Source organism: Oncorhynchus mykiss, chromosome 19, assembly GCF_013265735.2.
Source record: "Oncorhynchus mykiss isolate Arlee chromosome 19, USDA_OmykA_1.1, whole genome shotgun sequence".
Classification (NCBI taxonomy): Eukaryota; Metazoa; Chordata; class Actinopteri; order Salmoniformes; family Salmonidae; genus Oncorhynchus; species Oncorhynchus mykiss.
The window spans coordinates 8,204,137-8,222,430 of record NC_048583.1 but is presented as its reverse complement, the minus strand read 5'-3'; the positions used below and the strand labels follow the sequence as shown (position 1 = coordinate 8,222,430).

General features: G+C 39.1%; 1 protein-coding gene across 1 annotated transcript; it reads right to left on the bottom strand.

The window, feature by feature from the left end:
* Positions 1–4,857: 4,857 nt before the first annotated feature.
* On the bottom strand, positions 4,858–17,979 carry LOC110511263 (asialoglycoprotein receptor 2). The gene is made up of 8 exons (XM_036955473.1): positions 17,872–17,979; positions 15,124–15,364; positions 12,941–13,024; positions 12,459–12,857; positions 8,999–9,138; positions 8,813–8,922; positions 5,126–8,339; positions 4,858–4,935 (listed from the first exon to the last, which is right to left on the bottom strand). The coding sequence occupies exons 1-7, from the start codon at positions 17,977–17,979 to the stop codon at positions 8,207–8,209; spliced, it is 1,215 nt and encodes a 404-aa protein (XP_036811368.1). The 3' UTR covers positions 4,858–4,935; positions 5,126–8,206.
* Between the last annotated feature and the right edge of the window lie 315 nt (positions 17,980–18,294).

The window sequence follows — 18,294 nt, the reverse complement described above, 5'->3', positions numbered from 1 at the left end:
TTTCTAGTTTTCGACATTCAACGATTTAAAGATGTCAGACATGAGAACCAGAAATAACCCATGACATTGATATATCACAGAATCAAACATGAGGAAATAATGTGCAGAATGGGCAATACCCAATGCAATTCTGAAAAGAAGAACTGCAGCATGGCAGTCATATTTTCAAATACATTGATAAATGATATGAATTCTTGGCAATTTACAGATCTGATGTTCCATAACGAAACAGCTAAAACTGAGTTTTATGGGAAATTAATACAATATTATAATCAATACAAAATACAAATCATGATGATGTAAACAAAGAGATTTGAGCAAATTCAGAAATCAGACAAAATGTAAGAAGTGAACATGAACACCAGCAGGTTAAAACCAACATGATTGAGAGCTGACTTAATAATGTCCATAAATAAACACAGTGCACAGGTAACTAATGATTATTTATTTTCAATAAGAATAATAATATTTCTCTCATTTACTTTACCGTCTAACCTATGGCTTGATATGATTTAGTTACAGATCATGAAGAGATTACATCATTTAGTGGTAAATGGTTGACTTGGATTTTGTTTCTCTTTTTTGACCTTTTACTTTTTAATCTTAATGTCATTTTTTATTTAGAGAATAATATGTTGTTTCATATACAGGTTTTACACATTTATTGGTCTTTCAAATAATTAACTTCAACAAGAAATATTACTAAATAGATTTAAACGATAATGCTTTGAATTGATCACACCTTCAAATAGTGATTTGTTCAATGACTTCATTGCTTTGAACACATTGGTTTGGATAAAGTTCATAAAAATCAGTTTGGATAAAATTCCTAATCAGTGACCATTAGTAATGTAACTTCATTAAAACTCTTCATGGATGCTTGATGTACAGTAGGGAGGCAGGTAGTCTAGTGGTTAGAGCATTGGGCCAATAACCGAAAGGTTGCTAGAACAAATCCCAGAGCTGACAAGGTACAAATCTGTTGTCTGCCCCTGAACAGGCAGTTAACCCACTGTTCCTAGACCAGTTAACCCACTGTTCCTAGACCAGTTAACCCACTGTTCCTAGACCAGTTAACCCACTGTTCCTAGACCAGTTAACCCACTGTTCCTAGACCAGTTAACCCACTGTTCCTAGACCAGTTAACCCACTGTTCCTAGACCAGTTAACCCACTGTTCCTAGACCAGTTAACCCACTGTTCCTAGACCAGTTAACCCACTGTTCCTAGACCAGTTAACCCACTGTTCCTAGACCAGTTAACCCACTGTTCCTAGACCAGTTAACCTACTGTTCCTAGACCAGTTAACCCACTGTTCCTAGACCAGTTAACCTACTGTTCCTAGACCAGTTAACCCACTGTTCCTAGACCAGTTAACCTACTGTTCCTAGGCCGTCATTGAAAATAAGAATTTGTTCTTAACTGACTTGCCAAGTTAAATGAAAAAAATACTGCAGTGTGATTGTTGTTTTGGATATTGCTGACGACTGTTTGCATTTATTATGATGATGATGTTTGATGGTGATTTATAAATCTGTCCGTTGATGAAGATTATATGGTTGATGATGATGATGATGATTTTATTTTTGTTGTCGTTGATGACGATGATGTTTTATTTTTGTTGTTGTTGATGATAATTTAACGATGATGTGGGATTGAACTCTTGAGAGCCTGCAGTAAATGGCTTTCATTTGGCCAAACTACTACCATGATGAAGACAAAAAAAGTTGAGTTGTATCAAACAAATATTGATATTGTTTATGATCTCTTACAAATTTTGTTTTTCATCTGCAGTGAAAACACACATACATTTTGTGAAATAATGTATGTTGTTGAAATTGAAAGTAAAAAAACTTCCATTTTGTAACATCTTGTTACTGGAGGATAATTAATAAAAAAACAATCAATTAAAAGCATTATTTGGTTTAAAACATTATCTGGTGTCATGAGAAATACTGTCCATCAATAGAACACCAGTATTTCTTGTTGACTTGGAATCTGCTGTTGACAGTATTACTCAGCTATTAGACAAGCATAAGGCACACAATGTACATATTTAGGCGCTGTATGTATCAAGCATCTCAGAGCAGAAGTGCTGATCTAGGATCAGGTCCTCCCTATCCATGTATTATTAAATATTATCTAAAACATTAAACTGATCCTAAATCAGCAATGTTACTCTGAGACGCTTGATGTTATTCGGTCCCTGGTGATCATAAACACCAGAATTGACCAATAGATGGCAGTGTGGGTATGGCATATGTGGAAATGTAACCAAAACCATTTCTTTAAAAATCATTCTCTCCCATTCAACTGATTGGAAAAAAAACTTTGCAGGGTGGAAAGAAGCTCATTAGGCTGGCTTAGCTTTCACCTGGTCAGCTCTTTCAGATCAGTGAATTAGAGGACAACAAAGAAGACTGTATATTAGACTACTGAGAAAGAGCCCAGGAGTACGTGGTTGTTTTTTGAATTAAAGAAGTAGTCCTTGGTTGAATAATTAAAGATACATTCTGGAATTTGAAAACAACAACAGTGTCCCTGCCACTTGTTCTACTACTAGTTCAACTCTCTTTAATCTCAACTAGTCATCACACATCTCTGTTCTCCCATCAACACTGCAATGATGGATAAATCATCTGGTGAGAGTATAGTGTTGACGTCTACACTACTATAACAGGTCAGTTATCTGGTGATAGTATAGTGTTCTGACTTCTACACTACTATAACAGGTCAGTTATCTGGTGATAGTATAGTGTTCTGACATCTACACTACTATAACAGGTCAGTTATCTGGTGATAGTATAGTGTTCTGACTTCTACACTACTATAACAGGTCAGTTATCTGGTGATAGTATAGTGTTGACATCTACACTACTATAACAGGTCAGTTATCTGGTGATATTATAGTGTTCTGACATCTACACTACTATAACAGGTCAGTTATCTGCTGATAGTATAGTGTTCTGATATCTACACTACTATAACAGGTCAGTTATCTGCTGATAGTATAGTGTTCTGACATCTACACTACTATAACAGGTCAGTTATCTGGTGATAGTATAGTGTTGACATCTACACTACTATAACAGGTCAGTTATCTGGTGATAGTATAGTGTTGATATCTACACTACTATAACAGGTCAGTTATCTGCTGATAGTATAGTGTTCTGACATCTACACTACTATAACAGGTCAGTTATCTGGTGATAGTATAGTGTTGACATCTACACTACTATAACAGGTCAGTTATCTAGTGATAGTATAGTGTTTTAGACATCTACACTACTATAACAGGTCAGTTATCTGGTGATAGTATAATGTTGACATCTACACTACTATAACAGGTCAGTTATCTGGTGATAGTATAGTGTTCTGACATCTACACTACTATAACAGGTCAGTTATCTGGTGATAGTATAGTGTTGACATCTACACTACTATAACAGGTCAGTTATCTGGTGATAGTATAGTGTTGACATCTCCACTACTATAACAGGTCAGTTATCTGGTGATAGTATAGTGTTCTGACATCTACACTATAACAGGTCAGTTATCTGGTGATAGTATAGTGTTGATATCTACACTACTATAACAGGTCAGTTATCTGGTGATAGTATAGTGTTGATATCTACACTACTATAACAGGTCAGTTATCTGGTGATAGTATAGTGTTCTGACATCTACACTACTATAACAGGTCAGTTATCTGGTGATAGTATAGTGTTCTGACATCTACACTACTATAACAGGTCAGTTATCTGGTGATATTATAGTGTTCTGACATCTACACTACTATAACAGGTCAGTTATCTGGTGATAGTATAGTGTTGATATCTACACTATAACAGGTCAGTTATCTGGTGATAGTATAGTGTTGATATCTACACTATAACAGGTCAGTTATCTGGTGATAGTATAGTGTTCTGACATCTACACTACTATAACAGGTCAGTTATCTGGTGATAGTATAGTGTTCTGACATCTACACTACTATAACAGGTCAGTTATCTGGTGATAGTATAGTGTTTTAGACATCTACACTACTATAACAGGTCAGTTTTCTGGCAAAAATTGCTCAGATTCACAAATACGATATAAGATTGAAAATGTGTGAATCTTGCCTTTAACATTCCAGAATCCTTCCTGAATCCCACTAGTGTTCTGTTCCATGTTCAGCCATAGACATGTTCTACAGACAGCAAGACTGGTTTTAATAAACATAATGAACAGATTGCAGCACACTGTGTTCGTTATTAACACAATAAACATGTTTTAACAATACAATGTTTATTATACATTGACTACAGATCATTACTTTTTCTGTCCCAATAACATAGGATTTGACTAATTACCGAACAGTCCCCATAACCTGGTTTATACTGTAGTGTCCTTAATCCAACGCCTAGCAACCTCATAACCTGGTCTATACTGAGTTTATACTGTAGTGACCTTAACCCAACACCTACCAACCTCATAACCTGGTCTATACTGAGTTTATACTGTAGTGACCTTAACCCAACACCTACTGTAGCAACCTCATAACCTGGTCTATACTGTAGTGACCTTAACCCATCACCTAGCAACCTCATAACCTGGTCTATACTGAGTTTATACTATAGTGACCTTAACCCAACACCTATCAACCTCATAACCTGGTTTATACTGAGTTTATACTGTAGTGACCTTAACCCAACACCTACTGTAGCAACCTCATAACCTGGTCTATAATGAGTTTATTCTATAGTGACCTTAACCCAACACCTACTGTAGCAACCTCATAACCTGGTCTATACTGAGTTTATACTGTAGTGACCTTAACCCAACACCTAGCAACCTCATAACCTGGTCTATACAGAGTTTATACTGTAGTGACCTTAACCCAACACCTAGCAACCTCATAACCTGGTCTATACTGAGTTTATACTATAGTGACCTTAACCCATCACCTACTGTAGCAACCTCATAACCTGGTCTATACTGAGTTTATACTGTAGTGACCTTAACCCATCACCTACTGTAGCAACCTCATAACCTGGTATATACTGAGTTTATACTGTAGTGACCTTAACCCAACACCTAGCAACCTCATAACCTGGTATATACTGAGTTTATACTATAGTGACCTTAACCCAACACCTAGCAACCTCTTCAATGGTTTCATATCTCTTGGTGTAACGACTAAGGTGTTGGGTTGACAGTTGCTGGATGAGGGACTAGTCCCCACATTCACTACAATACATTACACAATGGTGTACATGTATTCTTCACCACTAATATAACACCTGCTAACTTCTATTATATATTTAGTGCACTACATTACATACATTTCTGATATGCCAGTTTAATTACAAATAAAAACAAACTGCTTAAAACTTGAAATGTATATCCAACACAACTCCATAAGATGAGGTGTCCCATCAACCCACTATTTATACATTTACTTTTGATACTTAATTATATTCAAAACCAAATACTTTTTGACTTTTATTCAAGTAGTATTTTACTGGAGTACTTTTATTTGAGTCATTTTCTATTAAGGTATCTTTACTTTTACTCAAGTATGATAATTGGGTACTTTTTACACCACTGGTGCCATCAACCCACTCCCAAACTCCCTCTGTATGGCTGAAGTCCAATCTAGACCTCCCTGCTCAAGCCATTGATAAATATACCTGTCATTTTGGCGCAAGGAAAATATAACACATCCAGGTAGACTCCGTGAAATGACGATGCCACGGGCCGCACCGGAGATATTGAGATTAACGAGATGCAACACTTCGCAGTCACACACAGTATCTGCGCATGTGCACAGGTTCGCATCACGCTGTTTAAAGTGTGGTATCCAGGGCACCAAAACAGCAGAGAAGAACGCTCTTAGTTGTTGTTGAAATTGACCCACTATGCGGTTTACTTTCTGCATCTACGTCATATTGCTGAGTCTACTTTTTTAGTTAACATTTCACAACAGAAATGCTTTCAAACCATTTTTCTGCATTTTGTAATTGTCATAAAAAATCAACATTTAGTATGAGACGCAGTGTAATAATGTTAGGAATGGAGGTAGATATGTGGATTATGCGACAAGTTGCGGGCCAATATCTCCCTTCTCCTGTAGTGTGCACGTGTTCACTTCCCTTCTTGGAAACCTAATTTGCGCACACTGCATATAGACTTTTCTATTGTGTTATTGACTGTATGTTTGTTTTACTCCATGTGTAACTCTGTGTTGTTGTTTGTGTCGCACTGCTTTGCTTTATCTTGGCCAGGTCGCAGTTGTAAATTTGAACTTGTTCTCAACTGGCCTACCTGGTTAAATAAAGGTGAAATAAAATGTCAAATTGGAAAGAAAATGCCAGGTATGGAAACTTGTTCCATGGCCTATGCCTAAACCAATCCAATGCTTTTAAACTTGTCGTGGGAAGAGAGATTGGGACAAATCAAGTCTATTTCCACGTCTCACATCCTACCACTAGGGGGCAGCAGCAGCCAGGGCCAAGTTCTTGTTGGACTGGACCTTTAAGAAAGTGATTTCGCACCAGGTTTAGGGTCAATTCCATTTCAATACAGTGAATAAACTGAAATACATTTTCCTCAAAGCTTGTCTATGTAATGAGAATGTTGAAATTGGAAGTTGGAGTTGTCTATGAGAAACAATGTTAAATAGGAATTTCTGTTTATTTCTTGAATTGACTGAATGGATATGAAGCGAAGCCAGTTCATGAAAGAAACCTGAGTGTGGTGACATCATTTGATCGCATCAGCAGATATTGTGCCAATTGGATTCACACTGTACTTACATGTGGTCTATTCTACAGAACAGTTCTATATTATTAACTGAATGTGACACTTCACTCAGGATCTGCTCCTTCAGGGTAGCTCACTGCCAACCTCCAAGACTATGCATTGTAATCTTTTCTAAGAAATGTTTAAACGTACATGTGGCGTTTCCTTTTTTAAATGGAATTGATCCCAACCCTGTTGCTCTCAGGCATGGATGATTGACAGGTAATTACTGATCAGAGAAGCTATATGAAAGTAGCCTCCCAACCCTGTTGCTCTCAGGCATGGATGATTGACAGGTAATTACTGATCAGAGAAGCTATATGAAAGTAGCCTCCCAACCCTGTTGCTCTCAGGCATGGATGATTGACAGGTAATTACTGATCAGAGAAGCTATATGAAAGTAGACTCCCAACCAGGTTGGTTTGGATAGTCTTTTTGTTTTCCTTGTTGTGATTTTGTTGAGATCTTGGGATGGCCAACTGAAGAGCCTCAACGGGCCTCCATTGGGCCATGGTGAGTCGTGCGTAAACTGTCTCTCCCTGTATTCGGCCTAACTCTCTGGCTGTGAGAGAATCCCAAATGACACCCCATTCCCTTTATAGTGCACTACTCACCAAAAGGAATGCAATACAAAGGGGATAGGGTATCATTTGGGATTCTGTCTCTCCCTCTGAAATATAATACAACCATTAAACAACTACATTCACTTGCTAAATAATATCTGCTTTTCAAAACAGTTGAATCTAATCACTACCTGTATTAAAGGTCACCAGGGGTCGTGACCTGTTTGTTGCAAAACCTTAGACACTGTTTTGATAACTGATGGTTATGATCCAACCCTTCATTCTGGTGTTGTCACCACAAACAGGAAGTGAACAAGATATGAGTTCAAATGTAAATAGTAACATTCACTCTGTCTTAAAAGGCACAATGTCTTATTGACACCAGTTTTTCTTTCTTCAAGTTTAGGAGTAGACCTTTAAAATGTACACTGTAAAATTCACTGTCCTAAAGAGGCAGGGAGATGTCTTGTCCTTCTAGATTACAGATGTTATGCCCCTATTTATTCACACTTTTTGACATACAGTATGAATACATGATTGTGTGTCAGCTTGTGCAGCAGACAGTAGTCAGTCATGTTGCTCCTGGTCACGTGATGCGGCAGCCCAACCTGCGACTTCAAAAATCAGTGTCAGCTCTCGGCCCAAGAGGATTACCTCCTTATCTAATGAAGAAGTTGGTTTCTCCTGTGGGAGACTCAGGTTCAGATCAGTGTCTTCTTGTGTGTGTGTGTCTGTCTGAATGTGAACATTTGTTTCTCTCCTACCTGAAGTTCAGAGTACCATTCTATCAAATCACACCAGTCTACAGAGCATCATTAACATACAGTAGAGAGTTCATTAAAAGTACCTATGAGAAGCCTATTTCTCACAGATCCATTCTTGTGAAAACGAACATCCCAAATCCCTCCATACTCCTTGGCCTGACGATATGTAATAGATTTCCCCACAGTTCTGGTACGTACCACCACCAGGCTCTCCACTCCACCAATACCTGCAGTAGAAACAACATAGTTAGACTGACCACTCTCTCAGAACCTAGAGTATGAACAACAGAGTTAGGCTGACCACTCTCTCAGAACCTAGAGTATGAACAACACAGAGTTAGATTGACCTCTCTCTCAGAACCTAGAGTATGAACAACACAGAGTTAGACTGACCTCTCTCTCAGAACCTAGAGTATGAACAACACAGAGTTAGACTGACCTCTCTCTCAGAACCTAGAGTATGAACAACACAGTTAGACTGACCTCTCTCTCAGAACCTAGAGTATGAACAACACAGAGTTAGACTGACCACTCTCTCAGAAAGAGTATGAACAACACAGTTAGGCTGACCACTCTCTCAGAACCTAGAGTATGAACAACACAGATAATCCGTCCTACTCCTTCCACTGTGGTCAGTGTTATTAGATCAGTAGTCTCTTACCTTGGGGTGGTCAGTGTTATTAGATCAGTAGTCTCTTACCTTGGGGTGGTCAGTGGGGTGCCGTCCACCCATTTCCAGGTCCCCTCAGTAACAGAGTCAGTCAGACCAATCCAGACATAACTGACTGATTTAAACCCATTGATGAATGTCTGTTGAGGAACAGAAAAAGCATTGTTACTATCACATGATGGACTAATAAATAGAGTATCTCTCTCTGTCTCTCACCTGTTCCTCTTCACTGTTAATGATCACCAGATCTGCTCCTCTCTCCAGACAGTCCTGTCTACTCTCCTCCCAGGATTTCCTCTCAGTAGAGAGGTAGTAACAGCTGCAGCCAAACCTTCTCCATCCTTCAGGACAGGACCCTAGAAGTTTCAATTAAACCTCTCACTAAAGGCTTCAGTCATACTAAAGTTATACTTAAATCTGAAGTGGTTCTCCAGCAAATTAGTAAAAATGTCTCACCCCATGTTCAAGAATGGCATTACATTACAACCTCTCACTTTTGGTTATTTTAAAATGAAATGATATCCAAAATATCGCTATTTTTAAAACAAGCCATAAAAAGTTGGTTGCAATTTCAGTTTATTCCAAATATTATGGTTAAACTCAAATATACTAATTGATTTTTAAAAAATGTTATTTTTTATTTTTTATATAAAGCGTTATAATCTTTCTACGTTCTAGAAATAGGACTGGTAGAGTTGTTACACATGCAGCTAACAAAAATATATGGAAATGTCTGTTCTACTCTAAATGAAAACCAACGTTGGGGAAGAGATTTTCCATGTACCTATTCCATGGTACATGGTTTATGAACTGATACACAAAACGACCCTGGATTAAAAAAAGGTTTTAAAGTTTAAATTATTACACACCATTCTTGCAACCAATAGAAGGTTATATACAGTGCATTCAGAAAGTGTTAAATGTAAAAAAATAAATCCCCCGTCATCAATCCACACACAATACCCCATAATGACAAAGCAAAAACATTTTTGCATTTTTGCAACATTTACATAAGTATTAAGACAGTTTACTCAGTACTTTGCTGAAGCACATTCGGCAGTGATTACAGCCTTGAGGTCTTCTTGGGTATGACGCTACAAGCATGGCACACCTGTATTTGGAGAGTTTCTTCCATTCTTCTCTGCAGATCCTCTCAAGCTCTGTCAGGTTGGATGGGGAGTGTCGCTGCAAAGCTATTTTCAGGTCTCTCCAGAGATGTTGGATCGGGTTTAAGTCCGTGCTCTGGCTGGGCCACTCAAGGACATTCAGAGACTTGTCCCGTAGCCACTCCTGTGTTTTCTAGACTGTGTGCTTAGGGTCGTTGTCCTGTTGGAAGGTGAACTTTCGCCCCCATTCTGAGGTCCTGAATAATACCATGCTATTGTTTGAGGAGAGTGAACAGTTATGAACTTAAATGTATTCATAAACCAATTAGGCACATTTGGGCAGTCTTGATACAACATTTTGAACAGAAATGCAATGGTTCATTGGATTAGTCTAAAACTTTGCACATATACTGCTGCCATCTAGTGGACAAAATCTAAATTCCGTAGTCATATATTTGCCTTTCTTTGCATTATAAAAGATGGAAAAAACAAACATATTGTCTTTTACCAGATCTAATGTGTTATATTATCCTACATTAATTTCACATTTCCACAAACTTCAAAGTGTTTCCTTACAAATGGTATCAAGAACATGCATATCCTTGTTCAAGTCCTGAGCTACAGGCAGTTAGATTTGGGAATGTCATTTTAGGTGAAAATGTAACAAGAAAAAGGTCCCACACTTCAGACGTTAAGTAAACAAGGTATCTGTTTTTTATTCAACTTGCACACCCCCCAAAAAACTGTTTCGCTTTGTCATCGTGGGGTATTGTGTGTAGATTGATGAGGATAGCCATTCTAAAATCCAATTTAGAATAAGGCTGTAACTTAATAAAATGTGGAAAAAGTGAAGGGGTCTGAATACTTTCTGAATGCATTGTATATGGAGGGGATACAACCATCCCAGCTCCACAGATTTAGCTGCTTAGAGAAAGAATCATTAGATCAATTCTTTTGGTACTGTCCATATGTAGCTTGTTTTTGGTCGCAGGTTCAGGAATGACTGGAGAATTGCCACATTTACCCGGAGCTAACTCTGCAGATAGCACTGCTGGGTGATTTTAAGAAGCCATAGTCAATCCATCAATATTATAATAATACTCCTAGCAAAACATTTTTACTTTGTTACAATATGTGGAATCTGGGAGACTAGAAAGGTTCCAGATGTTTGTGAAACGTCACAGCACAGTTGAAAAATATGACAAATATGAATGAAAACTGGATGGTGTTCAGATATAGATGGGAGGGGTTGAGTGGAGCTGAAGGATGGGACTAAAAACAAGCAAAATATAATTATTGTAAAATATGCTCAGTCCATAATATGTATATAGTATGCACAAGCTGGAAGTAGAAGCCTCAGTGTTGTTTTCAGTTGGTTTACAACAATTAAGGGACGGGCGGTAGGGTTAGTGGAATTAATAAGTAAAATATATATTTTTAAATATATATACTACCAGTCAAAAGTTTGGGCACACCTACTCATTCAAGGGTTTTTCTTTAGTTTTACTATTTTCTACATTGTAGAATAACAGTGAAGACATCAACACTATGAAATAACACATGGTATTGAACAAATCAAAATATATTTTATATTTGAGATTCTTTCAAGTAATGATGGAATGTGGTATCTCTTTGCATATTTGAGCTGTTCTTGCCATAATGTGGACTTGGTATTTTACCAAATAGGGCTATCTTCTGTATACCACCCCTACCTTGTCACAACACAACTGATGGGCTCAAACACATTAAGGAAAGACATTCCACAAATGAACTTTTAAGAAGGCACACCTGTTAACTGAAATGCATTCCAGGTGACTACCTCATGAAGCTGGTTGAGAGAATGCCAAGTGTGAAAAGCTGTCATCAAGGCAAAGGGTTGCTATTTGAAGAATCTCAAATATAAAATATATTTAGATTTGTTTAACACTTTTTTGGTTACTATGTGATTCCACGTGTTATTTCATAGTTTTGATGTCTTCACTATTATTCTACGATGTAGAAAATAATACAAATAAAGAAAAACCCTTTACAGACAATATAAATGGGGGATTGGAAATGGTGCAGACAATTACATGTTTTTATATATAATTATTTAACTAGGCAAGTCAGTTAAGAACAAATTCTTATTTACAATGACAGCCTAGGAACAGTGGGTTAACTGCCTTGTTCAGGGGCAGAACGACAGAAATCTACCTTGTCAGCTCGGGGATTCGATCTTCCAACCTTTCGGTTACTAGTCCAACAATCTAACCACTAGGCTACCCTGCTGCCCCTACCCTGCCGCTCCACATTGAAGGAAGCCACAATCTGCAACATTAAAAATGACCTACCCCCTAAAAAAATAATACAATCTGAGTTCTAGGTAGTTCTGATGACCTCTGATCTCCCGTGGCGTGTGTTGAGCGAAAAGGCACAACACAGCTCCAGTCAATTTAATTTGTTTCTGGTCCTAATGGTCATGGATAGCATTGACAATACTTCTTTAATATGCTTGTGTGAGATAACAGGTCAACTACAGAAACTGTGGATCAGGAAGCAAATAAAAAGGTGGGCCCTTTGTACACATTTACCTTTGTTCTCCCAGTTCAGTCTTTCTATCTCCTTCTGTAGCTGGTCACGCTCCATAGTTGTAGTGTTCAGACTCTTCTTCAACTTGTCTATTTCAGTGGTTCTGGTATTTAGACTACTCTGTAGCTGGTCTCTCTCTATAGTCAGGGTGTTGTAACTGGTCTGTAGCTGGTCTCTCTCTTTAGTCAGGGTGTTGTAACTGGTCTGTAGCTGGTCTCTTTCTGTGGTCCTGGTATTTAGACGATTCTGTAGCTGGTCTCTCTCTTTAGTCAGGGTGTTGTAACTGATCTGTAGCTGGTCTCTCTCTTTAGTCGGGGTGTTGTAACTGGTCTGTAGCTGGTCTCTCTCTGTGGTCCTGGTAGTTAGACTATTCTGTAGCTGGTCTCGCTCTGAAGTTGCATCTGTAAAAGGGAAAAGTCAATCAAAATGTGTAACTGTCACAACATTGACAAAAATGTTTTAGTAAAAAACAATGTTGACTTACAGGAATCCCACAGGCCAATGATGACAGCCAGTAGAACAAACACTGCAGCAACTCTGTAGGGTCTCTTCCACCACTGAACATGTTCTGAATAACAAGTTATTAAAGTCAGATCTTTGGTAATGTGTTTTACTGTATCAGTGTTTTATTTGAGCTGGATTCTGCAGGAACAGGATCCGGCAGCTCTCAGTTTTGGACTGATGGATTCCACAACCTATTTGGTCGGATCCGCTACCTCTCGTGGCATAGAAAATAATTGTTACTGTTTGCAATGAAAGAATTTTAATTAAAGAGCTCAAAGTTAATTTGAGTTTCCTCCTCGTTAATTCTCCTGCCCCCTAAAATAAATGCAATGTAAAAACGTAGATTTCTATCCCGGGACTGATTTTCTGAGAATACTAAACTTTTCACAATTGTATTACTCATTACGCTGTTATTTCTAACACGATATGGATGACAATACCTTCAAATTAAAGCTGACGATTTGGACTTTAACCCCATAGTCATGATTTAAAATCCAAACTTTTGGAGTATTGAGCCATAAGAAGAAAACATGCTTCACTGTCCCAATAACTACGGAGGGCCTGTAGGTAGTGGTAAGGTAGAGACAGGTAGCCTCAATATTAACAGAGGGTACTGTAGGTAGGGGTAAGGTAGAGACAGGTAGCCTCAATATTAACAGAGGATACTGTAGGCAGGGGTAAGGTAGAGGCAGGTAGGCTCAATATTAACAGAGGATACTGTAGGTAGGGGTAAGGTAGAGACAGGTAGCCTCTAGGTTAGAGTGTTGGGCCAGTATGTAGTGGTAAGGTAGACTCAATATTAACAGAGTGCCTGTAGGTAGGGGTAAGGTAGAGGCAGGTAGCCTCAATATTAACAGAGGGTACTGTAGGTAGGGGTAAGGTAGAGACAGGTAGCCTCAATATTAACAGAGGGTACTGTAGGTAGGGGTAAGGTAGAGGCAGGTAGCCTCAATATTAACAGAGGGTACTGTAGGTAGGGGTAAGGTAGAGACAGGTAGCCTCAATATTAACAGAGGGTACTGTAGGTAGGGGTAAGGTAGAGGCAGGTAGCCTCAATATTAACAGAGGGTACTGTAGGTAGGGTAGAGGCAGGTAGCCTCAATATTAACAGAGGATACTGTAGGTAGGGTAGAGGCAGGTAGCCTCAATATTAACAGAGGATACTGTAGGTAGGGTAGAGGCAGGTAGTCTCAATATTAACAGAGAGTACTGTAGGTAGGGTAGAGGCAGGTAGCCTCAATATTAACAGAGGATACTGTAGGTAGGGTAGAGGCAGGTAGTCTCAATATTAACAGAGGGTACTGTAGGTAGGTGTAAGGTAGAGGCAGGAAGCCTCAATATTAACAGAGGGTACTGTAGGTAGGGGTACGGTAGAGGCTGATATCCTCTGTTAATATTGAGGCTACCAGCCTCTACCTTACCCCTACCTACAGTATCCTCTGTTAATATTGAGGCTACCTGCCTCTACATTAACAGAGGGTACTGTATGTAGTGGTAAGGTAGAGGCAGGTAAACTCAATATTAACGGGCACTGTAGGTAGGGGTAAGGTAGAGGCAGGTAGCCTTGAGGTTACAGTGTTGGGCCAGTAACCAAACGGTTGCTGGTTTAAATACCGGAGCAGACAAGGTGAAAAATCTGTTGTGCCCTTCAACAAGGCACTTCATCCTAATTGCTCCGGGAGCGCTGTACGTTGGAGACATTGTGATCATTGTCACGAAGTCCCACTGGCGTTAGAAATGTAATTCCCTCGACCTCATGGCACCTGAGCTCAATTTCGAGTCTCATAGCAAAGGATCTGAATACTTATGTAAATAAGGTATCTTTTTTATATATTTGCAACAATTTCTAATCCTGTTTTCACTTCGTCATTATTGGGTATTGTGTGTAGATTGACGAGGAAAAAACATTTGTTCCATTTTAGAATAAGGTTGTAACAGAACAAAATGTGGGAAAAGTCAAGGTGTCTGAATATTTTCTGAATTCATTATAAATCCTCTCCACAATAACAAGAGTTTTACACTGTAGTGCTGATAAAGTTAAAGCAATCAGAGGCAGATCAACTCCTTGACATAATGACTCACAGCAACAGAAACAAGCATGAACATCACAACACATTCATTACGTAACACCAGGCACAATACTTAAGTATGGTACTTCCTTACTTGTGGTGAAGGTTGTGGACACCAGTTGACTTTGCTTTCCATTTTCCAGCACAGTGCAAACAGTGACAGAGTACTGAGTAGCAGGTTCCAGGTCAGAGAGAGTGATGACGTGTGATGACGTGTGAAGACGTGGTAGTGATGTGTGGTTCTGTCCCTGGACAGTGGTAGGAGATCTGGTAATGATGTTGGGTTTGGTCCAATCCTGGTGGCTGGTTCCAGCTAACAGCAGCTGATGTGGTGTCTACTGAGTCAACAGTCAGCTGGTCTGGAGCAGAGGGTACTAAGGGAATGTAAACAGCTGTTGGAAGGAGTGGACCAAAGCGCATCTTTATTATTTGAACTTAACACTGATTAACAAAAACAACCGAGAACACCAACGAAAACTAAACAGTTCTGTCTTGTGCAGACACAAAAACAGAAAACTTACCCCCCCCCCCCCACAAAACACAGGTGGGACAAGGCTACCTAAGTATGGTTCTCAATCAGAGACAACGCTAGACAGCTGCCTCTGATTGAGAACCACACCCGGCCAAACACACAGAAATAGAAAACATAGAACACAAAACATAGAATGCCCACCCCAGTTCACGCCCTGACCAAACCAAAATAGAGACATAAAAAGGATCTATAAGGTCAGGGAGTGACAGGGAAAATACATTTTTGTTAGTGCAGCTTCAGTTTAACTCCAGAAATACAGTGGGGCAAAAAAAGTATTTAGTCAGCCACCAATTGTGCAAGTTCTCCCACTTAAAAAGATGAGAGAGGCCTGTAATTTTCATCATAGGTACACTTCAACTATGACAGACAAAATGAGAAAATAAATCCAGAAAATCACATTGTAGGATTTTTAATTAATTTATTTGCAAAATATGGTGGAAAATAATTATTTGGTCACCTACAAACAAGCAAGATTTCTGGCTCTCACAGACCTGTAACTTCTTCTTTAAGAGGCTCCTCTGTCCTCCACTCGTTACCTGTATTCATGGCACCTGTTTGAATTTGTTATCAGTATAAAAGACACCTGTCCACAACCTCAAACAGTCACACTCCAAACTCCACTATGGCCAAGACCAAAGAGCTGTCAAAGGACACCAGAAACATAAATTGTAGACCTGCACCAGGCTGGGAAGACCGAATCTGCAATAGGTAAGCAGCTTGGTTTGAAGAAATCAACTGTGGGAGCAATTATTAGGAAATGGAAGACATACAAGACCACTGATAATCTCCCTCGATCTGGGGCTCCACGCAAGATCTCACCCCGTGGGGTCAAAATGATCACAAGAACGGTGAGCAAAAATCCCAGAACCACACGGGGGACCTAGTGAATGACCTGCAGAGAGCTGGGACCAAAGTAACAAAGCCTACCATCAGTAACACATTTCGCCGCCAGGGACTCAAATCCTGTAGTGCCAGACGTGTCCCCCTGCTTAAGCCAGTACATGTCCAGGCCCATCTGAAGTTTGCTAGAGAGTATTTGAATGATCCAGAAGAAGATTGGGAGAATGTCATATGGTCAGATGAAACCAAAATATAACTTTTTGGTAAACTCAACTCGTCATGTTTGGAGGACAAAGAATGCTGAGTTGCATCCAAAGAACACCATACCTACTGTGAAGCATGGGGGTGGAAACATAATTTTTTATCCTCTCCACAATAACAAGAGTTTTACACTGTAGTGCTGATAAAGTTAAAGCAAGCAGAGGAAGATCAACTCCTTGACATAATGACTCACAGGAATGGAAGAAAGCATGAATTCAGATACTGTATTATAAACCACTGTAACCCTCTCACCACAGGCTTAGATACATCGATCCAGTAAGTATGGTGAAACGGACACTCGGTATATAATAAACCTGGTATGACTTAACTTGCTAGGGAAAAAACAGAGACCAGGGTTCTTACCTACAGATAGAATGGTTATATAGAAAATAATGAACGATACACTTTCATTCAATCCGCAATACACATGACACCATACAATTTTAAAACAAGACTAAACCTAAACCTGGGTGGTAAACTGAAAATGTTAGTTGGTGCCGTTGGAGCTCAGAAAAACACTAGGCTAACCCCACTGTTACTCATGGTTTTGCAGAAACCCGTTGAAACCAACAGTTCCAAGGCTGTTTATAATTCAATTCAACGAAGCCCTCAAATTCCCTCAGACCAAACCGTCCTCTCCAGCTCCCGATCCGACAAACCCAAGCTAGCTGCCGAAACGTCTGGAACCTTTGTTAATCCAGCCAAGCAGCAAGCGACTTGAGATGACTCTCTCGTTAAAATATTAAACTATAAATCTTATTTTGTTAAGGTGAGTAAAGCAGAGTGCAGTTAAACCTATTTCGAGGAAAAAACTAAGTACACAAAACGTCTTCCCGCTTCACATGAGCATCTTCTATGGTATAATGGAGTTTGCAACAATTTGATGTGTATTCTGCCACCTACTGTGCAGGTGAAGAACAATCCCCCAAAAACGGAAATCATGTGGGTAAAAATAAATCAAATATCATGCAAACTATCAAAAAATATAAATAAATAATAATTAATTAAACAAAATCAACCTGCTTTTCTGTGAAAAAAAACGAATTCTTATCATGTCCCTACAGCCTCAAAAGTAAGGTGACCAGATTTCTGAAATGAAAACCGGGGACATTTCCAGTTCGGTGGTCAATATATCATTAAAATATACAATGTTATTATCTATGAAATAAAGAAAGGGGAACAATTGCAGTTTCATGTATTTAGTCTAACAGGCACACTGATAGAGTGTGCCTGTGAGATAGTGTGCCACGTTTTCGTGAGATGTCTAATGGTCTGGCAAACATCGCTGTAGTTCTGCCAGATGCGGAAGGCCGACATCAGCGGATGTGGTGGATTGAGAGGCAGGCCATGCAAAAAAAGATGAATAGACAGATTTTTATGGGGAATGTTTATTATTATTAGGCTAATTAGATGTCCACGGGGGCACGGACATTGACTCATAGGGTTAAATAATGAATAATGCAAGTCTTGGCGATTATAAGCTCTGCTCCTTTAGGGTAGCGCACTGCCCAAGCAAAGCATCAATATAACATTGGATCAAAACAAGCTTATATTTTGAGTCTCTACGGGGCACGACAGTAGAACTAAGCAAACATTGGAGCAAAACAAGCTTATATTTTGGGTCTCTACGGG